This window comes from Simochromis diagramma, unplaced genomic scaffold (assembly GCF_900408965.1).
Source record: "Simochromis diagramma unplaced genomic scaffold, fSimDia1.1 OVJJ01000449.1, whole genome shotgun sequence".
Classification (NCBI taxonomy): domain Eukaryota; kingdom Metazoa; phylum Chordata; class Actinopteri; order Cichliformes; family Cichlidae; genus Simochromis; species Simochromis diagramma.
The window spans coordinates 1,680,508-1,704,776 of NW_024387274.1; the positions used below are offsets into that span (position 1 = coordinate 1,680,508).

At 45.7% G+C, this 24,269-nt stretch overlaps 1 protein-coding gene across 2 annotated transcripts in view; it reads right to left on the reverse strand.

Moving 5' to 3' along the window:
- Positions 1–24,269, reverse strand: part of thsd7aa (thrombospondin, type I, domain containing 7Aa) — a 178,677-nt gene that overhangs the window by 109,529 nt on the left and 44,879 nt on the right. For both annotated transcript variants that reach the window (XR_005691678.1, XM_040002628.1), the window contains exons 3-4: positions 22,404–22,652; positions 115–296 (exon numbers count right to left, since the gene is read on the reverse strand). Coding sequence is in view for 1 of the 2 variants with exons in the window: in XM_040002628.1 (XP_039858562.1) it covers positions 115–296; positions 22,404–22,652 (431 nt within the window). In the remaining variant the exon portion in view is untranslated. The remainder of the gene's footprint in view (positions 1–114; positions 297–22,403; positions 22,653–24,269) is intronic.

Below are 24,269 nucleotides of genomic sequence, written 5' to 3' on the forward strand. Positions count from 1 at the left end.
ATACACAGTGTTGTCATTCAGACAGATATTTTCCATTCATTCTGCTCCTTTGCTGTTTGCTTGTCTTACCTTTGAAATCAGTTCTTGCAAGGATGATTAAGGATGAAAAATTACCTTCTTTGCTCCTGAGAGGACTAAGGTTTGATGGTGTGTCAGTGCTGGCTTGCACACAGTACACCTCCCGAGTCTGAGTACCACCTCCACACATTCCTGTATGGTTTCCACGTCGGCGGTCCTGCTGGCTCAGTAGCATGTCCACCTTGCACTCTGTCCATTCTGTGGTCTTCCAGCTGTACCTGCGGATGTGTGACAACAAGAAGAATATATAGGTATAGCTCCTTTGTGAATCAATAAATAAACTGATAACATGGAACAACATTTTTGCTCATCATTTTCTAAGAAAGATGCAGATACAAGCAAAAACTATCAAACTGTGAAGGTGAAGTGCAGCTATTGAGACCATTAATCAGCGAGTCGCACAGCCTACTTGATAATAGGCTTCATTTTCTGACTATCACACTTACTTTCAGCTTTAAGGAGCTGAGCAGGTCTTCTGTGCCATTGACAAGTTGCTGCTTGTCTTCCTGCAGCGACTGCTGACATATTAATTTAGTGTTTCTGACCATGAAACAACGGTCAGAATAGAATCAAATCAAACTAGCACATGACTTCCAGTAAATATATGGTTTATAAAAAATGTGTAAACATGCATCATGAAGGTTCAAGGTTCAAGGTTCTTTATTTGTCACATGCATAGTTATACAAGTATAACACACAGTGAAATGTAGCCTGACACGCTCCTCGACATGTGCAAAAATTGGGGGGGGTGTAGAGGAAGAACATTATATATATATATATATATATATATATATATATATATATACAGACATATAGTATATACACTGGGTGAATGTGCAGTAGTAGCAGCAAGCAGGTGAATTCTGTACATTAATATGAATAGACATCTGACTATTTTACAGGATAGACAATATAAACATATTTAAAATTAAAGGAATTGAAATGTACATTGTGCCTTGGTTTAGTGTCTGGAAGAGTCCTGACTCAGTCAATTATAGATGATGTGAGAGGGCGGGTGTGTGTGTTTAGGGCCCGGATGGCTTGGGGATAGAAGCTCCTCTTGAGTCTCTCTGTCCTTGCCCGGAAGATGCGGAACCTTCCACCAGATTGCAGAAGTTGGAACAGTTTGTTGCCAGGACGGGACGGGTCCTTCAGTATCTGCTCTGCTCTAGTCCGGCATCTCCTGGTGTAGGTGTCCTGAAGCGGGGGGAGAGCAATCCTGCAGCAGCGTTCTGCTGTATGGATCACTCTCTGGAGAGCTTTTTGGTCCTTCACACAGCTGTTCCCAAACCACGATGTCATGTTCTGTGTGAGGATGCTCTCCACAGCGCCTGTATAGAAAATCCTGAGGATCTTTGGAGAGACCCTGAACTTCCTCAGTTGTCGTAGGTGATACAGGCGCTGCCTAGCCTTTTTGGTCTGGACCTGAATGTGGGCAGCCCATGTCAGGTCTGAGGAGATGTGGACACCAAGATACTTGAAGGACTGCACCCTCTCCACTGGAGCTCCATTGATGATGATGGGCTTGTAGTCTCTGTGCTGACCCCTTCTGAAGTCCACCACCAGCTCCTTGGTCTTGCTGACGTTCAGCTGGAGGTGGTTGTCCTGGCACCACGATGCCAGATTCTTCACTTCATCCATGTAGGCCGCCTCATCGTTGTTGGAGATGGCACCCAACACCACTGTGTCGTCAGCAAACTTCACAATGGTGTTGGAGCCATGGGTGGCCACACAGTCTGAAGTGTAGAGGGAGTAGAGCAGTGGCGAGAGGACACATCCCTGAGGTGCTCCTGTGTTGATGGTGATGCTGTTGGAGAAGCACCTGCCCACCCTCACCACCTGAGTTCTGCCAGTGAGGAAGTCCAACACCCATGCACACAGACGGCTGTTAAGTCCCAGATCCCTCAGCTTTGTGAACAGTCTGCAGGGCACTATTGTGTTAAACGCTGAACTGTAATCAACAAACAGCATTCTCACATAGTTACCCTGTTTCTTGTCCACGTGGCTGAGAGTGGTGTGTAGGACGTGGGCGATGGCATCCTCTGTGGATCTGTTGGATCTGTAGGCGAACTGCAGGTGTCTGGGATGGAGGAGGAGATGATGTTCTTCAGCAGCCTCTCAAACACCTTCATTACTACCGAGGTCAGTGCAACTGGCCGGTAATCGTTCAGGGATGAGGGTTTGCTGTTCTTGGGCACAGGGATGATGGTGGATCTTTTGAAGCATGTGGGGACCACAGACTTCGCCAGGGACTCGTTGAAGATGTAAGTGAACACACCTGCTAGCTGGTCAGCACAGCAGCGCAGCAGACGGCCGGTGATGCCGTCTGGCCCCGCCGCTTTCCTTGTGTTCACTCTCCTCAGTGCCGCTCGGACGTCATGCTCCGCGATGCTGGTCACCGGGCTCTCGCTGATGACGTCACTGTCCTCGGTAGTCAGGCGGTAGATAGCATTAGCCGCCTGGCTAACCTCGAAACGGGCGTAGAACTGATTCAGCTCGTTGGTGAATGCAGAGTCGGCGTTGATCGGCGCAGTGTCCCTGGCTTTGTAGTCCGTAATGGTGCGTAGTCCGTGCCACATACTCCGTGTGTCGCCCTGGTGGAAGCGGGACTCCACACGTTCCCGGTACCTGCGTTTGGCATCTCTCACCGCGCGCCGCACGCCGTATGAGGCCGCTTTGTAGGCGCTCATATCGCCAGTGGCGAGACCCGCGTTGTAGGAGGCGGTCCTGGCGTTTACTGCAGTGCGGATCGATCTGTCCATCCACGGTTTCTGGTTTGAGTCGGAGCGGAGCGGTCAGGAAGGCGTCTGGACGTGGCCGCGCCATCTTGTGAAAACTTCACTTGTGAAGGGGCTCACAGAGACCACAACAGTTTTCAGTGAAGTGTACAATAAGAGTGAAATTGCTGTATATTATTTATATAGGTGTGTGAGTTGATTAGAGTATTATGTGAAGGTAATCCTTTAAATAAGGAAAGAAGAAAAGAAAAAGGTGCTAGCAGAGAGATTTAAAAGTAATTAGAAAAAGGAAAACATTTTTGAAAATGACAGAAAGGAAGAGAATGACTGTAACTAAAGTGGAGTGAGTGTCATGGTCCCCGTGCCTGTGCAGCCGGCCCCGCAAGGCTGCATGTGTTTTTGTTTACTCTCTCTTTGTCTTGCCTCTCCGCCTGGGCGGAGCTCACTGCGGGCTCCCGCCCTTGGCCCTCACACCTGTTGCCCGTCAGGCTGCCATTATGTGTCTGCCATTTAAGGCCGAGACGCAGTCTCAACGCTGGATGATTGTGTGAAACACATTAGTGAGCCTCTAGCCTCAGTGAAGTTTCTGTGTGTAAATCTGTGATTCTGCGTAACCGATCTCTCTTGTGAGTAGTTTTCCTGGACCCGTAACCTACCCGCTGTGTGGACATGTGTGAAGAAGAGAGCATGTGTGAGAGAGCTTCCCCTTCTCGGATTTTCCCCCTGGACCCTAGTAACTCCGAATTTCCCCCACTGTATATATTCTGCACCTGATGATTGTGTAGATAAAACTGAACTCTGCTCTGCGCTTGAGTCCCCGCCATCGCTTGTGACAGTGAGCTGATCCTGAGATCATTTGGATCAAATGATGCTCCACCCCATATGGCAGTGCAGATGTAGGCCTTAAGCAATTAATGATCCAGTAAGTGTGACTAGAAAAAGAAAATGTAAAAGAGAAAATCTTGCTAAGCACCAATGAGGGTGCCCTCCAGTGGACTAATCGACTATAAGTGATTCATGAGTTAATAATAAGTATAACTAGAAGCAAAAACCTTAAGACCACGCATGTATAAGCAAAACAAGAAATTAGATGTGACCGAGCATGCTTGAATGTGGACATTGTTAGGGATAGTAATGTTTATATAGGAGCACTGACTGTGATTGCTGAAATTAACAATCTATAATCTACGGGCAGTGGTGAATAATATATTGGTGATACAATGTAATCAGGACAAAACTGATAATAAAGTTATGAAAAAACGACCAGAATAAATAAATAAATAAATAAATAAATAAGGCAAATTAAACAGGATATGGTATAAATGCAATAAAAAAATAGACAGGCTAAATACTGTACTATGTAAACTCATATTAAACAATAATGGGATATCTATAAAGAAAAAAGGGAAGTAGCAGTAAAGATGAAATCATTGCCTGAATATAAACTCAAAACAAACAGAAACTCAAGGAATGAGAACATTTTTGGGTTAAGTATTGAAGTATCAAGATGATGCTTTAGTAAACCCATCACTGCAGACGTGTTTACCAAAGCCAAGCTGCAGTAATCGAGCAGATTGTGTAATCAGCCACACTCACAGCAGCCCTAGAATTAAATCCATTTTTGGGAATTCCAGAGGTTTTTGGAATGAAGATCAAATCAAATCAAATCAAATCACTTTTATTGTCACATCACATGTGCAGGTACATTGGTACAGCACATGTGAGTGAAATTCTTGTGTGCGAGCTTCACAAGCAACAGAGTTGTGCAAAATACAATAATGTAAAAAAGCAAAATACAAGAATGGCTACATCTGAAACTAATAAATATATGTACAATATATAATAGTATATGCATTCAGTATTCATGTATTCAGTATTCAGTATATGCAGATGTAAATAACAGCATGTGAACAGCTTTTCCTACACTAACACAGTCTCTGATAGTCAGAGAGGTGAATGACCCCATAATTCTAAATGTTCCAGGAAGTTTGGCTCCTTGGTCACAGGAGAGGAAAGCCTGGTTAAGAGCACAGAAGCATCTTGTGACAGCACAGTGGCTGAAGAGCTGTCGGCATTGAAGGACTGGATGGAGTACACAAGGAGCGAAAAAATGAATGCTGACCAAATAGCAGGCAGAGCTGACCAACTGGAAAATGAAATCAGAGAAACAATGGAAGCTGAGAAACAACCAGATAGAATAAATCTGCACGTGTACCATACACACCCTATTTGCTAGAGAAATTAATAAACCAGAGATGTTGGAAGAAATTTCTGGCACATGTAAAAAGTGTGGTCGTGGGGATACCAAATGAGAGAGCTGGAGCAAAATTCAGCCCCTGTGGCATCCCTCACCAGATCTGGGGGTCCAAAGGCTCATTGAGTGGAACATGAAAGAAAACTCTCTCCAAAAAGAAAAGCAACTACATAAACACATCCTTCACTTTCCCAATGACTTTTCTCATCACAGAGTGAATCCTTTTAAAGATCCATTAATGAATCAAAATAATAATCATTGGTGCCAGAAGGAAGTCCTTTTGATCACTCTTCTGGCCCAAAAGAAGATCCTACTGCAATCTAGGGTTGGCAGATAAGCTGGCAGACCTCACTGAGGGAGCAAATTAATTTATCAGTGCTTTAGAGGAGAGCAGTGCTGGAGTAATGCTGGAGACATCAAAGTTCTGTTAATGCATGTGGTAGGTAAACGCGTTACTGGAGATGTGTTTACCAAGGCTAAGCTCCCACAGTTATGCCAAAGGAAAGACAGTGAAGGGTTTGGAGGACATCACACAGACATGTAGGAGGTACTGAGAACATTTTATCCAGAAAGAGTAGACCCCTCCAGAGTGAAGGGAGAAAAAATTACAGATGATTAATATCTTTCCAAATTTCTTCACAACTTTCAAAGCAGATTCAAAGGTGAAACAGGCAGTATTTGGAACAGAAACCCTGTTTAAGGTAATGACAGTGGAGGCCATGCTACATGAAGTGCAAAAGTAAGTGGAGAATGTGGTAGGCCTGAATAAGCTGGCATGGTTGTTGGTTGTAGATCATATTGTCCATCATGTTAACGATTATAGGAAGGAAAAACACCAAGCAAATAAAATGAACAAACGTTTGACAAATAAACTGAGACAACTAAAGCTGGGAAAACTAACCAAACAAAAGAAAGACAAGATGAAAGGTGCTGTTGGTGACCACTGATCCAGAAGCAAACCACAAGCACCAGCTCTAGCTGTAGCAATGCTGCAACCTTCAGCACACCATTAATCCAACAGGTCCATGAGGCAGATGAGGTATGAGTTAACATGAATGATAGAAAGGGCAGCAGCAGACAGACCAACAACCAAGACTAAGGCAGTCTGGACAGCACCAACTGTATAATCATTCTCATTCCACACCTCAACAGAATGAAGAACTCCATCCATCTTCATCCGCTTTATCCGAGGCCGGGTCGCGGGGGAAGCATCCTAAGCAGAGAGGCCCAGACCTCCCTCTCCCCAGCCACCTCCTCCAGCTTATCCGGGGGAACACCAAGGCGTTCCCAGGCCAGCCGAGAGATATAATCTCTCCAGCGTGTCCTGGGTCTGCCCCGGGGCCTCCTCCCGGTGGGACATGCCTGGAACACCTCACCCAGGAGGCGCCCAGGGGGCATCCTTGTCAGATGCCCGAACCACCTCAGCTGGCTCCTTTCGATGTGGAGCAGCAGCGGCTCTACTCTGAGCCCCTCCCGGATGGCCGAACTTCTCACCCTATCTCTAAGGGAGAGGCCAGCCACCCTTCGGAGGAAGCTCATTTCTGCCGCTTGTATCCGCGATCTCGTTCTTTCGGTCACTACCCACAGCTCGTGGCCATAGGTGAGGGTAGGGACGTAGATCGACCGGTAAATTGAGAGCTTCGCTTTTACACTCAGCTCCCTCTTCACCACGACGGACCGGTGCAGCGTCCGCATTACTGCAGCTGCAGCCCCAATCCGTCTGTCGATCTCCGGCTCCCTTCTCCCATCACTCGCGAACAAGACCCCGAGATACTTGAACTCCTCCACTTGGGGCAGGAACTCATCCCCGACCCGGAGTGGGCACTCCACCCTTTTCCGGCTGAGAACCATGGCCTCAGATTTGGAGGTGCTGATCCTCATTCCCGCTGCTTCACACTCGGCTGCGAACCGTTCCATTGAGAGCTGGAGGCCCTCACCCGATGAAGCCAACAGAACCACATCATCCGCAAAAATCAGAGATGAGATTCTGAGGCCATCAAAGCGAAAGCCCTCCGCCACTTGGCTGCGCCTAGAAATCCTTTCCATAAAAATTATGAACAGAACCAGAGACAAAGGGCAGCCCTGGCGGAGCCCATCACCCACCGGGAACAAGTCCGACTTGTTGCCGGCAATGCGAACCAAGCTCTTGCAACGGTTGTATAGGCATCGAATGGCCCGTAGCAATGGGCCAGACACCCCATACTCCCGCAACACCTCCCACAGGACACCCCGAGGGACATGGTCGAATGCCTTCTCCAAGTCCACAAAACACATGTAGACTGGTTGGGCAAACTCCCATGCACCCTCAAGTATCCTCGAGAGGATAAAGAGCTGGTCCAGTGTTCGGCGACCAGGACGAAAACCGCATTGTTCCTCCTGTATCCGAGGTTCGACTAGCAGACGAACTCTCCTTTCCAGCACCCTGGCATAGACTTTCCCAGGGAGGCTGAGGAGTGTGATCCCCTTGTAGTTGGAACACACCCTCCGGTCCCCCTTCTTAAAGATGGGGACCACCACCCCGGTCTGCCAGTCCACGGGTACTGCCCCTGATCTCCACGCAACATTGCAGAGGCGTGTCAACCAGGACAGCCCTACAATGTCCAGAGCCTTAAGGAACTCGGGGCGGACCTCATCAACACCAGGGGCTCTGCCACCAAGGAGTTGTTTAACTGCCTCAGTGACCTCGCCCCCGGAAATTGGCGGGTCATTCCCCTCATCCCCAGACTCTGCTTCCTCCTCGGAAGACGTGTCAGTGGGATTAAGGAGGTCCTCGAAGTATTCCTTAAACCGCCTGACAATTTTCTCAGTCGACGTCAGCAGCGCTCCGCCAGCACTATACACAGTGCAGGTAGAGCACCGCTTTCCCCTCCTGAGACGCCTGTCGGTTTGCCAGAATCTCTTCGAGGCAGTCCGAAAGTCTTTTTCCATGGCCTCTCCGAACTCCTCCCACACCCGAGTTTTTGCTTCAGCCTCTGGTGTCCACCATTTGGTTCGGGGATTACCACCACGGCAGGCACCAACCACCTTGCGGCCGCAGCTCAATGCAGCAGCTTCGGCAATGGAGGCGCTGAACATGGTCCATTCGGACTCAATTTCACCAGTCTCCCTCGGAATGCTGTTGAAGCTCTGCCGGAGGTGTGCGTTGAAGATCTCGCGGACTGGGGCCTCTGCTAGACGTTCCCAGCACACCCTCACTACGCGTTTAGGTGCACCAGGTCTGTCCAGCGTCCTCCCCCGCCACCTGATCCAACTCACCACCAGGTGGTGATCAGTTGACAGCTCAGCCCCTCTCTTTACCCGAGTGTCCAGAACATATGGTCGCAGGTCTGGTGATACGATTACAAAATCGATCATCGACGTACGGCCTAGAACGTCCTGGTGCCACGTGCACTTATGGACACTCTTATGTTCGAACAGGGTGTTCGTTATGGCCAAACTGTGATTAGCACAGAAGTCCAATAACAAAGCACCGCTCGGGTTCAGATCAGGGAGGCCGTTCCTCCCAATCACGCCCCTCCAGGTCTCGCTGTCGTTACCCACGTGAGCATTGAAGTCTCCCAGCAGGACAACAGAGTCTCCAGGTGGAGCACCTTCCAGCACCCCCCCCCCCAGGGACTCTAAGAAGGCTGGGTACTCTGAACTGCCACTTGGCGCATAAGCGCAGATGACAGTCAGGACCCGTTCCCCAACCCTAAGGCGCAGGGAACAAACCCTCTCATCCACCGGGAAAAACCCCAACGTACCGGCAGCAAGCTGAGGGGATATTAGAATACCCACCCCAGCCCGCCGCCTCTCACCAGGGGCAACTCCAGACTGAGACAGAGTCCAGCCCCTCTCCAGGAGACTGGTTCCAGAGCCCAAGCCATGCGTAGAGGTGAGCCCGACTATATCTAGCCGGTACCTCTCAACCTCACGCACTAACTCAGGCTCCTTCCCCACCAGAGAGGTGACATTCCATGTCCCTATTGCCAGTCTTGGCAGCCGGGGGTCAGTCCGCCAGGGCCTCTGCTCCTGGCCACCACCCGGCACACAATGCACCCGACCCCTATGGCGCCTCCTGCGGGTGGTGGGCCTGCGGGAGGATGGGCCCATGTCTCCTCTTCGGGCTGTGCCCGGCCGGGCCCCATGGACTAAGGCCCGGCCACCAGACACTCGCCCTCGGGCACCCTCCCCGGGCCTGGCTCCCGGGTGGGGCCCCGGTAACCCTATCCTATTCTATTTTAGTGCAAATAATGTATGTTGGGGTTACAATTAGCATGGTCATTGAAGGAGCGACTGTCCCGTTAAACAATAGATCGACTCTGGTATGACATGAATTGAACTTACTATTATCAATACTAGATGAAGACCCATCATGCATTGGTGATACCGTGCTTGAATGAGTCACATAAACTATGTCCCATGTGGGAATCTGCTCTGAAAGTACTTGAGTGGATTCTACCTGAAAATAAACAAATTCATGTTTCAGCAGCAGTGATTGGTACCATTAGAATATTGATAAATGTTTGTGATGGCAGCCAAGATCCTGGTGAGTAAGACAACCATGGAAATTACTCTACAGCAAGCAATAGGTATCCGCCCTCTATTGAAGTGTTAATAAATCATAAGTTTCTGCAATACAACAATTTTTAGCAATTCAACATCCTGACTCCAAGACTATTGTTTGGTCCATTGCCTCAGAGCAATCAATGCATCATGAATCACTGCTTCACACTGTTGTTTCTGATGCTCAGCTGTATACTGTGATTGATTTGTGTTCAGCTTTTTTCATTTACCCTTGCACTGTCGTGTGAAGGCTGTGTGCAGGCAGGAAAAGGACCCAAAGTGCAGACTCACGGCAGGCAAAAGTGCACTCCAAAACTCAGCTTTTATTGCTGGATGACAAAACGTAACAAAAGCCCAAAAACACAAAACACTGGGTCGACGACCCAGGCACCCTAACATGCACCTTGATTCACAAATTCTCTTTGGACAGTAGTACACCTATACCACCTGACCTAGGTTTGAATTGCAATTCAGCCAACAAAAACACACAGAAGTGTCTTGGTAGACAACTTTGTGGGGAAAGGATGCTGATGACTGTCAGATCTATGTCCCTTTAAAGAAAAAAGGCACATACTCTACACAGCCATTACTTCAGTGTCTCGATGACATTGAGGCTTGGATGTCTGTTAACTTTTTAAAATTCAATGATAAAAAAACAGAGGCGATGGTTTTTGGTAGCCCCACCGAGACCCCCGATGTGTATTTAGATACCTTGGCACAGTATGTTAAACTAGCTGTCACAACCCTGGGGGTCAAAGTGGACTGTGATCTGAAGTTTGAAAATCAGATTAAGGCAGTGATAAAAAGCTAGCTTCTTTCAGCTCAGGCAGCTGGCAAAAAAAAGCCATTAGGACACATTTCCCCTATTTTAGCTTCACTTCACTGGCTGCCCATTTCTTTTAGGATTCATTTTAAAATTCTTTTATTTGCTTTTAAAGCTCTCCGTGGCCTAGTCCCATCTTATCTCTCTGAGCTGCTACAGCCTTATACACCCACCCGCTCTCTCAGGTCAGCTGATCAGCTGCTCCTGAATGTACTCAGGACTGGGCGTAAACTTAGAGGAGATCGTGCTTTTGCTGTAGCAGCTCCCAATCTCCCTTTAGAGATTAGACAGGCCACTTCCCTGCCTGTTTCTTTACCCTGGCCTTTGACACCACGTGAGATGTGGGTTTTTAGTTTTATTTTAGTTGTTTTTAGTTGATTCTTTGCTGTTTTATCTTGTTTTCTTTTTTAATATAGGGCTGTTTTAATTTTTATGTATTATGTGTTTGTTTATTTATTTTTGGTGTTTTCTTTTATTCTACTGTTTTTAACTTATTTTCTGTACAGCACTTTGGTCCTGTGCTGGCCATTTTAAAGTGCTATATAGATCAAACTGGATTGGATTGGAAAGGAGGCTAATTGCTCCTTCCCAAACAGAAGCTGTGACCAAAGCGCCCAAACAGTTAACCATGGGCCAGGTGTTTTCTTTCCTGTGAATGGCAGAATATAGCCGCCTGTGGATCAGCTATAATATGGACAATAGGTTGAAGCAACAATAAAGCCAAGCTGCAATGGACAGAAGGTGCAGAAGGAGTCTTTGAGGCACTGAAGAAAGATATATAGTCTACCCCATCACTGGGCAATGGCTACTGATTACTTTAAACCAATATATAAATGAAACTGAATGAAATTGAAATGCTGTACTCATGCGAGACACCCCCATGTATGAAGCCTCTAGCTTATTACTGCACTAAACTTGACAACATAGAAGCTGGCCTGCCACCCAGTTATCAGGACCAGGCAGCTGCAGCTGCAGCTTTTAAAAAGGCATCTTTATTGACAATTGGCTACCCAGTGATACTTCATACATCACACCAGTTTACTACTCCAGATTTGTTTCTACCCAACCAAGGTGTACGGGCTATGAAGGCAATTCTCAAAGTTCCAGAACTGAACAACTGGTGCAACACTGCACACCCTGCAACCAGGATGATGTTGCCAACTGATAGCAACTCACATGATTGTTACAGCATACTGAGAAGCTTAAGCACGTGAGGATTTGCACAATAAAAACAATAGCTGCTGATCTTACTTCATTTGTGGACAACTCCTTTTTTCAGGATGAAAAGGTTGACTATGCTGCTTATGCCGCTGTTCAACTAAACTCTGCTGTTGAGACTTTCACAACCATACAAGCACGAATGGTTGTTCAGCTGTGCTCTCCACAACCTGACAGCTGCCTGTAAAATAGCTACAGGTAAAAGATGAAATGTTTACTCCAATTTGCTTGTGCCATGTGCCATGTCAGCGCTAACAACTGAAAGCAGAGAGGCTTCCATTGAGCAGATGGAACACCAATAGCACATGGGGAAGCTGTCTCACAATTAATAGAAGCTCTACAACTCCCCTCTGTTGTACTAGCAATTAAATGCCCGGCATATCAGAAAACTGACACCATGGTAGCTAAAGGCAACAGTGTAGCAGATGAAGTAGCAAAACAGGCAGCAGTGCCATGATGGCACCTGTGTTAACAGATGCAGCTGCTCACCCTTGGTCAGTCTGAATTCGCTTATAGTTGCTCAGGAAAAGTCTAACGAGCAAAAAAACCATCCCTGGATACAGTGAGGTGCACTCAGAACCATTCAACCACCTGACGTTGGTCTTACTGAGAAGTAGTCACAGACATTTTGTGCTACTATCTTCATTTCTCCATGCAACAATCTATCTCCCACATGTATCAGATCACTTCACAGTTACCTTAGCAACCCCTACTTCTCTAAAGGACAGACTTGTCCTATGACATAAAAAAATCCATACCACCTGTCGTCTACATGATAAAAACACAATTTTCCCTTTTTGCATGGTCCAGGGGGAGTAACTTGAGAATATCACAAAAAAATGACACCTGTGATATGAGTAAGATGATGCTGATATCATCCAAAACCCAAACATGAGTGGAATCTTTAAGACATGTAACACCACTAAACAGTGGTATTTTTCTGGGTCAACACACTGACACAAGAATACTGTGTCAGCCTGTATGAAGCAGAAGAGGGAGATTTATAGATTTATATATATGTGCTACTATAAACCTCATGCACAGTGCTTGCAAGTTTATGATGTAGGCAATGGCACATGGCTGTTAGATGTCGTTTTTTGGTTGTGTGATAAAGATAAATGCATAAATTCAGTATTACCACCTAACTGGACAGACATATGTGCACCAGTCATATTAACAGGACAAATCAACTAACCAGCAACAAACTTTATGAGATTCCAGATGCCTCACCTTATTATGTCTTTATGGAAAATTTTAGCTATTTAGCTTTTTTTTTTTTTTTTTTTTTTTGTGTCCCGTTTGGATCTATAGCCATCAGAATTGTTGTCTTAAGGCCAAGAAAGATGCCAAGCGGATTTATTTTACCAAGTGGATCGTCATGGCCTTGCCATATTGGTCCATTTGATTGACCTTTATTATAATTATGAATTTATTTTATTTTCAGTTGCTACAAACGGGACAGACATGACTGGAGGATAGGACAGGGAGAAAGAATGAAAGAAAGAGAGGGAGAGAAAGAAAACCAAATGGGAGAAGAGACGGTGAGAAGGGGGGGAAGAAAGAAAAAAAAAAAAAAAAAAAAAAAGAACAAAACTCCTGGGTCACCTGTATGGAGAAAAAAAACAGAAGAGAAAGCAAACAACAAAGAGCAACATAATAAATAAAAAAAAAAACGGCACCATCACAATAAACTAGCTAGCAGTAGATATCAGTAGATACTAAATAATAAACGATATTGTGCAGCACGCAAGATAGACAGCGCACAATGTGCTTTGAGGCAGCAGCCAAGAAAGCTGTAGTCCGCGTCTGTGAATACCCGTGTGTACACCTGTGTGCATACCTGTGTGGATCAGCATGCTTGCATTCCAAAGGTTTCTCCATGTAACGATCTGCTAGGGAGTGTGGGGGGGCCACAGCCCCGTCCTCCAGGGCATGAAGCAGGTATGGAGGAGATCAAAACTCCAGACATCCAGAGGCCCCCAGAACACAAGAGACCAAGGAAGACCAACAGAGGGGCAGCTGCGCCACTGTCCCAGTAAGAGCTGAGGAGAGTCCCATATGAGGGCTCACTCAGCAGCCGTGGAGCAGAAGCCAGGGGGAGTTGCAGTGACGCGCCCGTGAGCTCCGCCGGCAGCCAGCTGTACCTGAGTGACCGAGCCCCAGGCCGAGAGGCCGGGGGCACCCCACCTCCGAAGTGGCCCGAGCGAGCCCCAGGCTCCAGGCCCCGATAAGCGGCCGCCAAGGAGTGAGGCGGTGTGTACCCGGACGCCCACCCCCAGACACAAAGAACCACCAACGCACCGACACCTGAGGGAGTCCGCCACTGGCAGGGGAAGTGGTGGTGGGTGGAGATAGGCCTCCAAACCTTGGAGGGCCTGAGATGTCCCCAGAGAGGTGGCGTCTGATACCCAACCTGACATATAGACACAGACATACAGGCACACACAGATACAAACATCCATTCCCACCCTCATGCTCTCATATGCACTTACTCCACACTCAACCAACATGGAGACAGACATAAAGAGACGCTGTACACACGGTCACACTCCCCAAGCGTACTCTACGAACCGGGTCTAGGTACCCTTGCCCCTGGAGGGGGGAACTGCACCCAGACCCAGGTGGTGTTACCCTTTTCCCTGCGGTGGGGAGAGGCAGACCGCCCCGACTCCGCAGCAGCAGGGAGGCCCCACACTCCAGACCGCAGTCGGACGGCCAACTCCTCCTCCTAGCCCCCCCGCTCCAGCAGGCCGCAGAGAAGAGAAGACTCCAAACCTCCCTCCACCCGCTCATTGTAGTGTTGATGCATGTGTGTTCTAAGGTGCAATTAAAACCCAGGAGGGCATGGAGCTACCTGCCAGAGAGCAGCAGGTAAGCGCATAGTCCCTCCTGCTGGCCCTCAATGTCTACGTGTATTCAAAATTGAGAGGTGGGCAACGACGCCAGGGGTGGGGTGTACACCCTGATGGTAATTTGGACTCCGTGTATCGTGCCCACCCCCAAGATCCTATATGTATGCGTAATGAGAGTGTGAGTAATGTGAATGTCTAAGTTGTGGGATAAAATTGAGGCAGAGGCAGCCAGAAGGGGACAGGGGGGGGGGGGGGGGGGGGGTAGCCTCCTCTGCACCCTGGTGACATACCCCTACTCCAAGGCCCTACATGTGTGGGTGGTTGTGGTGGAGCGGGAAGAGGGAGGCAGCCGGAGATGGGGAGGGAAGGAAGGGAGGGGCAGGTGACCCCTCCCTGGGGCCAGCTCCCCCACTGACCCCAGTAGGCACTCCCATACTCCCCCCGCCAGGGAAAGGGGGCCCAGGCCCATCCAGACCGGGGCCCAGCGCAGCAGCGCCCCCCGGCCCCACAGAGCCCGGGACAGTCCACCCAACCCCACCACAGAGAAAACTGCACCCACCCCACCATCCATTCATCTTCCAGACTACATGAGACAATAGACGCCCAGGCTGAGATCTTCCTCCACCTCTCCTGTGTCTCCCCCTCCTGCAGAGAGTTCCTGAGGAGAGGAAAGCTCCTGCAAGGTGTGACAATCTCCCCTACCAGTTGAAGAGCCCCCCAGGCGGCTCGACGCACCGGCGGCACCCTGCACCAGGGATGGGCCCCCATGCACCCACCCGCCCACAACCCCGGCGACACACAAACCAGGACCCAAGCCCCCGAGGCCCGGTCAGGGCCCCAGCCCAGAGACGGAGCGCCCCCAGAACCTCACGCCCATCCCGGACCCACCCAGGGGCAGACAGGCTACCAGGTCAGTAACCCACGTCCGTCAGCACAGACCCTCCCCTAGCCCCGCTGCACGCAGCCACGAGGAAACAGTCTCCCGAGAGCCAAAAGAGCCCCCACCCGGACATGACCGCTACCCCGGGTTGAGCCCCTCAAGGAAGATGCCTCCGGGGAACCCCCCGACGCCCTAAGCCTGTCCCTACCGCCACACCAATCACAACAGTGAAGGCGGGACCAAACTATGACCCCCCACCCCCACTAGGTGATGGAGCTGATCAAAGGAGCCCAGAGCAATTGATCTGATGTGGTGGCAGAGGCTGTATCAAGACTAATGTAATCTAATAGATAATTTCTATATTGGTTAGAATTAAGATTGTTTTTATTTTTCCAGTTCATGAGGACAGTTTTCTTGGCTATGCATAGGGCAGTGAAAACCATATGGGCTATATTCTTTTCTGAAGTGACATTATCTAAGCTGCCTAACAAACACACTAAGGGGGAAGTTGGAATGTTACATTTCAGACACTTTGATAAGTCTTCACATATCTCGCGCCAAAACTTCTGCACTGGTGGACAGAACCAAAGAGCGTGAATGTAATTGTCTGGTGTATTGCCTTGACAGTGTGAGCAGTTATTTAGCTTTTTTAAAGTAGCTCAAGATTGTTTGATCACACCAGGCCATGCAGAAGAATAGTAACTTTTGCGTGCTCTGTTAATTAATATTAACCCTATAATACCCTTTGTACCATATTTGATACTGAGACATCTATCTCATCAACATGATCAATACTTGCCATAATTTCAAAATGTTATGGACAAAATTATTTTTTTGTCTAAAATTAACATTGTTGTTAACAAAAAGTTGCCAAAAATGGCCAATGTATCAAGTGCAATACAAAAAATATATAACAAATATATCATGACGAACATGATATAGCAAAAACATTTTGTGGATTTTGTCATAAGGGTTAATAAACATCTCAGTTCCAAAAAAATCTGAATTTTCTGGCTATTTTTTGATGGGTTGGGTCTTACAGGGCTAACTCCCAGAGTTATTCCCCCTGAAATACTGTTTTGAGAGTAGTTAATCATTTATGTTCATTTCAGTAGAGTGGTACAAGAAAGTCAAATTGGTGTCTCAACAGTGTCTAAAGCTGAGTGATCTAAACAGGACCAAGTCAGATAGGGAGTCCCCTGAAAACCTGTGCCACCCTGACAATCCTATACAGCGGTCCCTCGTTTATTGCGGGAGTTATGTTCTAACAATAACCTGCGATAAGTGAAATCTGCGACGTAGCCAGCTTTATTTTTTACAATTATTATAGATGTTTTAAGGCTGTGAAACCCCTCACTACACACTTTATACACTTTTCTCAGACAGGCAGGAACATTTTCACACTTTTCTCTCTTGTTTAAACTCTCAAAGTTCAAACCTTGTTAGAAAAAAAAAGTCCAGTATTATAGAACGAAACCAAAGATCAAACCCTGTTTTCCGGTCCAGAACATGAGAACAGAGCAGCTGCCAGAGAATTCAACATTAATGAATCAATTTTACGGAAATAGAGGAAGCAAGAAGAATCAGTTGAATAAAGTTTGATTTATCTGACTGTTTTGTTTCGCTTAATGCGCCTTATAATCCGAAAAATACGCTAACTTCTACCTTCCTTTAGCATGTCCGGAAGTCTAACTTTTTGTGCCATTGTTAGCATCTTCCTCTGCCTTTTGGGTGCTACTGCAGGCACCTTTGACGGTGCAAAAAATTTCATCGATATTGTTGTGTTTGTTGGGGAGAAAACTTACAAACATACAGTGCAGCACTTCAGAGTCAGACTGCTAGGATCGAAGATTTATGTGAATTTTACAAGTTGAACACATGCTGTACTGTACAGGAGGCACGGCACGGAGGAGATTGATTGACAATGGTCTACAGCTGATCAGGACGCAGACCACGATGCGCTGTAAAAAAAAAAAAAAAGCATGCAAAATGGCACAAAAAAACAGCGAGGCCGCGAAAGGTGAACCGCATTATAGCGAGGGACCACTGTAGCGAGGAACAAGCACAGCTTGAAAATGGAAGGATTAGTGCTACAGTGAGATTTGCAGTCTCAAAAACAGAATAGTTTATTTTTCATTTGATGCAGAAATCATCAGTGTGGGCACAGCCAAGACAACAAACAGAACAATCAAGAATGAAAACACAACTAACCTACTAGACTGAAAATCCGAAAATTAAATACAGGCGTGTAACCTCCCTCCCTACACGGGAGAAATGGTTTTGAAGAAAAAGGTTTCCCACCCCTACAGCTACCAGGTCTATTTGCTTTATAAATATTACTGTATACTTTATAATATATACTGTAAATATTATAAAAATATTATTCATAATGTTTTTATAATATTTACAGTATATACAGAAAAAAACTAACTAGCTCTTCTAGATGCAGAAACTTGGTCACACAATACACAGCTAAACACACAACACGGCCATGATGGAAACAGAAAGTAGGCGGGGCCAGCTATGGCGTTATTTTTATGCCACTATTCTGAGCGCATGCAAAAAAATTTTTGCAGGTGCAAGTGTTGCATTTTGAGGAGAAATTTATTTTGAGTGAAGAAAAGCTAAATTTAAGTGAACAAAATTCATTCCTGCGTGCAAAAACTGTATTTCAGTGTTTGCTGTTATCCACACACACACACAACAGCAGCCCCTCTCGCAATGTGTTGCTCGCGCTCTCAACATTTCTGTCTGTGCGCGCTCAACTCTTTCTCTACACCGTTATATTTGTGCCACAAAACCAGCCAATCACAGACTTGGATGTGAAAAAATCTGATTGGCTGTTCTGGTCTCCAATCAGCTCGAAGTGACGAAATGCAATATCCCAGAATGCATTTCGTCCAAAACTCAAATGAGGCAGTGGCGGAGGAACACAGAGTGGCGGAGTTTGAAATATTACTCTGTCTGTGTCACAAAATAAACTTTTAAGATATTTTCATGTGAGAATGTTTCTGTGTAAACTTCAAATATCTGCTCGATTTATCAAGACATCACATATTTGCATGAGTGCTCTGACGTTTTCAGAGATGCCTGTTACCCACCAGCTGACCGCACAGCTGGACTGGCCATTGAGCATCCCGCACATTTTCCCGGTGGGCTGATGTGAGTTTTCATTTTTATGTTTGTTTGTTTGTTTGTTTTTGTAACGGTATAAACAATGAAAGGTGGTGGATTAGCCAATTGGTCATGATCAACTCTGGGCTGGACCAATTACAACACATCCGTATTGAGGGGAAAAGGAACGCGATTCGTCCTGGAGAATGAAAAAAAGACACAAAGCTGAAGTTATTCTGTCTTTGCTGCACAGCTGCCTCTACTCCCCTCATTCTCTCCCCCTCCCTCTCCTGTTGCTACTTCAATCATGAAACTGATCAATGATCAGCTGATCGTCTCTCTCGTTTGTTTATCTCCCACTTTGCACCAGAAACAGGAAACCAGCGGATGTCGCACTAAACAACAACAGCAGCACGTTCAAGCTTGATTTATTTAATTTTATTTAATATTACTTTCTAGGATCAGCTGATGTTTGCTGGAGCCACAGCTGTAAAAGCTGCTGCTCATGATATCGGTTTGGATATGTGGTGAGAGGGAAACATGAAGGTGATACAAATCATACATATATACCAACAACACAGTGTACATCACTGTCACAACAGCGTTTGTTTTAGTTCAAAGGCTTTATGGTTTTTCCTATAATACCTGCTGGTGAAGTCAGTGATTTTTTTGTCAGTTCAGCCTTTTATATTATGTTTAACCCGAGTGACCACCCGGTCAGCTGGTGGGTAACAGGCATCTCCGAAAACATTAGAGCTCTTATGCAAATATGTGATGTCTTGATGAATCGAGCAGATATTAGAAGTTTACACAGAAACATTCTCACATGAAAATATCTTAAAAGTTTATTTTGTGACCCAGACAGAGTAATATTTCAAACTCCGCCACTCTGTGTTCCTCCGCCACTGCCTCGTTTGAGCTTTGGACAAAATGCATTCTGGGATATTGCATTTCGTCATTTCGAGCTGATTGGAGACCAGAACAGCCAATCAGATTTTTTCGCATCCAAGTCTGTGATTGGCTGGTTTTGTGGCACAAATATAACGGTGTAGAGAAAGAGTTGAGCACGCACAGGCAGAAATGTTGAGAGCGCGAGCAACACATTGCGAGAGGGGCTGCTGTTTTGTGTGTGTGTGGGGGGGGGGGGCAAACTGTTTCTGCGCAGTGTACCAGGGGCACGGAGAAAAGTTGTCGTACCATAGGCACGAGCAGTGTGTGTGTGTGTGTGTGTGTGTGTGTGTGTGTGTGTGTGTGGATAATAGTAAACACTGAAATACAGTTTTTGCACGCAGCAATGAAGTTTGTTTACTCAAATTTAGCTTTTCTTCGCTCAAAATAAATTTCTCCTCAAAATGCAACACCTGCACCTGCAAATTTTTTTTACGTGCGCTCAGAATAGTGGCACAAAAATAACGCCATAGCCAGCTGGCCTTGACAGATTCCAATTCATAGCCAGCCCCATTCAGTCTCCAAACAATAGTCAGCTTCCACCTGGAACTTACATAACTAAAAAAAACAGCAGAGAAAATGAACAATGCCACCCTCAGGTACAGAGAAGTGAACACAGTATTCAAATATTAAGATCCCTGCATCGCCAGTTAAGAGAGTAGATTTGATCTTCACCTACAGTCTTTGACATGACACTTGCATTCTTGCCTGCTTTTGGAAGTCCTCATTCACCATTAACTATGAATTAATGATGCGACCAGTCATGGAGCGTGCAGATTTGGAAATTGAGGAGCATATTTGTGGACTTCAGCCCAAAATACTTTGAGGCAGTGGTTGTTAAGAGGATTTGGAAAACACCCACAGAGAACTTCAGTCTAATAGACCAGCGGTCCCCAACCTTTTTTTGCGCCACGGACCGGTTTATGCCCGACAATATTTTCATGGACCGGCCTTTAAGGTGTCGCGGATAAATACAACAAAATAAAACTAGTACCGGTACCGAAGAAAAGAAAATTTATTCATAACACACGTGAAAAGACCCAGGAAAACCGAGTTAACGATAAAAACGATAACAAAATAATGCTGAAAACCGATAAAAACCCTGAAAACCACACATTTCACACCTGAGCCTCAACTCTCGCGGCCCGGTACCAAACGACTCACGGACCGGTACCGGTCCGAGGCCCGGGGGTTGGGGACCGTTGTAATAGACATTGTACCTGGCTGGCTCAAGGATTTGTTGTTGTCGACAATCCATCCTCCCACAACAACAATAACAACAACACCCCCAGTGTCTCACCTCTAGTTCCACATCCTCATTGCTGCAGTTGTAGCCCTGCACTCAGATCACATCACTCCAGCTGTCTCGCTCAACAGCTGCCCCTCCTCTGCCTGAGGATCTGGTCATGAGGGTGGTCTGGCAAATCTTGTCCCCAGCCACCCACTCACCAGACGACCACCACAAGCCAATTCTTTGCTGCCACAGCAACCTGCTTCCTGTTTGAGGAAGCTTGGCTCTCGGTGGCGGAACTGAGACCAACTGCCAGTGACCATCATCATCTCAGATGAGCTATCGTCTGGCCTCTTGGACCTAGTTCCTAACCTTTTTCCCACAAGCACCTTCTTCCAGGAGGAAGCAAGGTTCCCACTGTAGTCGCTCAATGCTCCTAGAGCCCACTTCACCACCTGCATCTGCTGACGGTGGGCCCCAGCCAGGGCCCGCTGTTCTGCCTGCATCAGCTATCAGTTTTGAGGCATCACCACCACAGTGAGTAAAACTAATTAATTTCTGTGTTTTGTCCTGACGCAGGCACTAAAAATAAACATGAGTTTTCTGTTTTTGAGCCAGTGAGTTTCATGTTTACGCTTTTTATTTCTGCGCTGGTTAATTGTGAATTTTCTGTCTTTTTCTAGAAGTAATACCCGTTTCTATGTCTGGTTTTTAAGATTCTGAGCAGGCAGATATAATGAAAGTTGTCACTGAGATCTCAGTTTCTGAGTCAGTCCATATGAAAACTGAGTTTGGTGTTTCAGACTCTGGCAATGTCTCTACCAAGTGTTGGGATTGAAGATGTTTGATTTCTCTTACTGAAATAAGTGGTTATAATCATTTTCATACACACATTGCAAATGTGCTCATGAGAGTTGGCACTCAGTCTTTTGAAGGTCAAAAGCTTCGTTCGGCGTGATGTCCGGACTGATATATTGTATGAAATGACTGCAAACACGCTTACACACATAGATTATGATTAGAATACGTCTCTGGGTCAGAGAGTCCCGAACATGATATTCTAAACCAATTTTGAATCACTAGAAGAACAATGGATAATAACATCAGATTATCAAGTCTTTTCTGTCTCTTACAGGTGATGGAGCAGATACCAGACGAGGTCATGGAAATACGAGGATGCTTCGCAGCAGACACCAAGACTGCCATGTCCATGCAGGAGGAAGATAGCTGCTATAATCTATGTTTTTGTCTCACTATATAATGTTGTGCAGCCCACTTTAAGTTCATCCTTGTTGTGAAACATGCTGGAGGTCCACAGCGCTGTGTAAACTTGTAATTTCAACTGCCAAAAGAAAGGTAAATCCTTTTTTAAAAGACAGACCTTTCTCCTGAGATTCCTTCCAAATATTCTGAACAAGTTAATTGTGTTAGATCTTTCTCATGTAAAGACAGATTTTGTTTTTTTCTGAGTCAGTATGCAGAAAGTGTTTTCTTTCAGCAATAACACGGAAAAAAAAATTGAGTTTTGTGTTTTGAAGCCTGAGATGGACGAAGATTACTCCGCCCTGTACCACCCCAGAAAAAGAGGTGGGAAAGACGTGAGGTACAACCTGGCTTTGTTCTCTGTCTACCACAGGGAGGTATGGTCTAGAAGTTCATAATAACAAGTCATTTTCTGCTGCTTTAAGAAAATCGTACATTAAGTTAAGCACATGTACTTACGTAATGCAGGGTGGTACCACGTCACTCTGGGGGGTGCAGGGCTCCTTCTCCTCCAACTCTGGACAATCTATTCCTCCACCCACAGGGAACTGGGTCACTTTTCTAGTGCGAGTCCACACCGCCTTGGGACTGGTGGGGTCATAGCACTCCTTGGTGCAAGCAGACCATTTGGACCATTCAGTCACATCACAGTCTTTGGTTACCACACAAGCCTGGAAGGTCACTGGCAAAGTCTCCTGAGAGCATAGGCTGTAGAACATGAAAACAAAGACAGCAATGTACTCGATGTAACCACTTAAAAAATGTAATAAAACATGTTTGGAACTGTGCAAAAGTCACAATCGATCCACATTTTTTATATTTGGTAGGAAAAACAGAAATACTGTAACTGACATAATATAAGAGTTATTAAAAAGAACAGGCTGTATGACGTGCTAAAATTTCGTTTGATGTAAAGAAAAAATATTTGAATGCTTTATAATTATGCAATATTTTATCTGTGTGCAAAATGACTGCAGCAAAAGCACAACATTTAAGTATGACAGTTGCATCACTGAAACATCACTGATCATATTTATAGTATAAACACAATATCCTCGGGTTCACAGAAAGCTGGCAGATAAAGAAAAGAAGAAAAGAGGAAGTCAGTGCGAATCAGAATCAGAACTCTGAGCTGCATTTCAGTGGCCATTTCTGTTGTTACCGTTCGTTCACTCCAAGGCTTTTCTCTGTCTGAGGCAGCTAATGTGATAATCGGCATATTAAAGTTCCAAGAATCCACATCATTTATTTATATTTCTGTGGCTGCTTCCACAGGCCATGGCTTTGTTGGAAGACAGGGCTGCTTTAAAATTGCTGTTGTTGTTTTTATCACTGCGTTTGCTTTACTTTTTTCAAAAGAAAATTATTTGCGATAATGATGTGATGCTTCTCTTTTTTCAGGTTCTCTAACACTTCCGTTTTTCTTCTTTTCTGGGTGTTTTAGATTTTAACATGCACACTTTCTTTGCTTTTCTGTGTTAATTGTTTTATTTTACTCTCATTTTGCCTCAATTGACCTGCAAGCCTCTGCACCATGTTTTGATTATGACCATATGAGGCTTTACATGTTAAATGGCCTGTTTCTTATTAAGGTTTATATGGCTCATGTGTAAAGTGTAAAGTTACTGAATTTACTAAATTTTAGATTTCAGATCCAAAGTTAACACTGTATATATCCCCCAGTCCTCTAGTCTGTGGTTAGATGCTCAAAGCTAACAATTATGTTTGCCACATTGACTGACATTGAGTATTTTAAACCCTGGGCTTATTAGCCTTTTTAATTATTTACTGTATAGTTTAAGTTAAAAACAACAAACAAACAAATCAGCAACTGTATTTTGGTAAATGTGGCAGTTATTGGGTGGCTCATACGTTTAATACCACTTAGTTTAATTCAGAGTTAACATTCTCAAATACCAAAACATCAGCACCGACCTAACCTATCAAGGCAGCTACAAACTAACCAGTTGTGTGTACTACTTAACTTATATGATCTCTGAGTTGCTTAAACACTGACAGCAACAACTTTGTCAGCTGTGTCTCTGATATCCCTGCAGCCAGCCAGTGAATCAGGATGTGGTTTATGGTGTGCTATAACCACATCAGCCTATTCCTGCCTCAGCTTTTGATGGATGCAAGTTATGTTTTTAAAAGAAAAAAAATGAATGAATACAAAAACATTGATTGAGCTTGGAAGCTGTGTATATTAATTATGTTACGTTTTCATCAATTAAAACTGATAGTAATCTTGTTAATGGGGGCATGATAAAATATTTATAAAACACATTTTTGGGTGATTTTTCATCTTTATTAAAAAAATGAAAT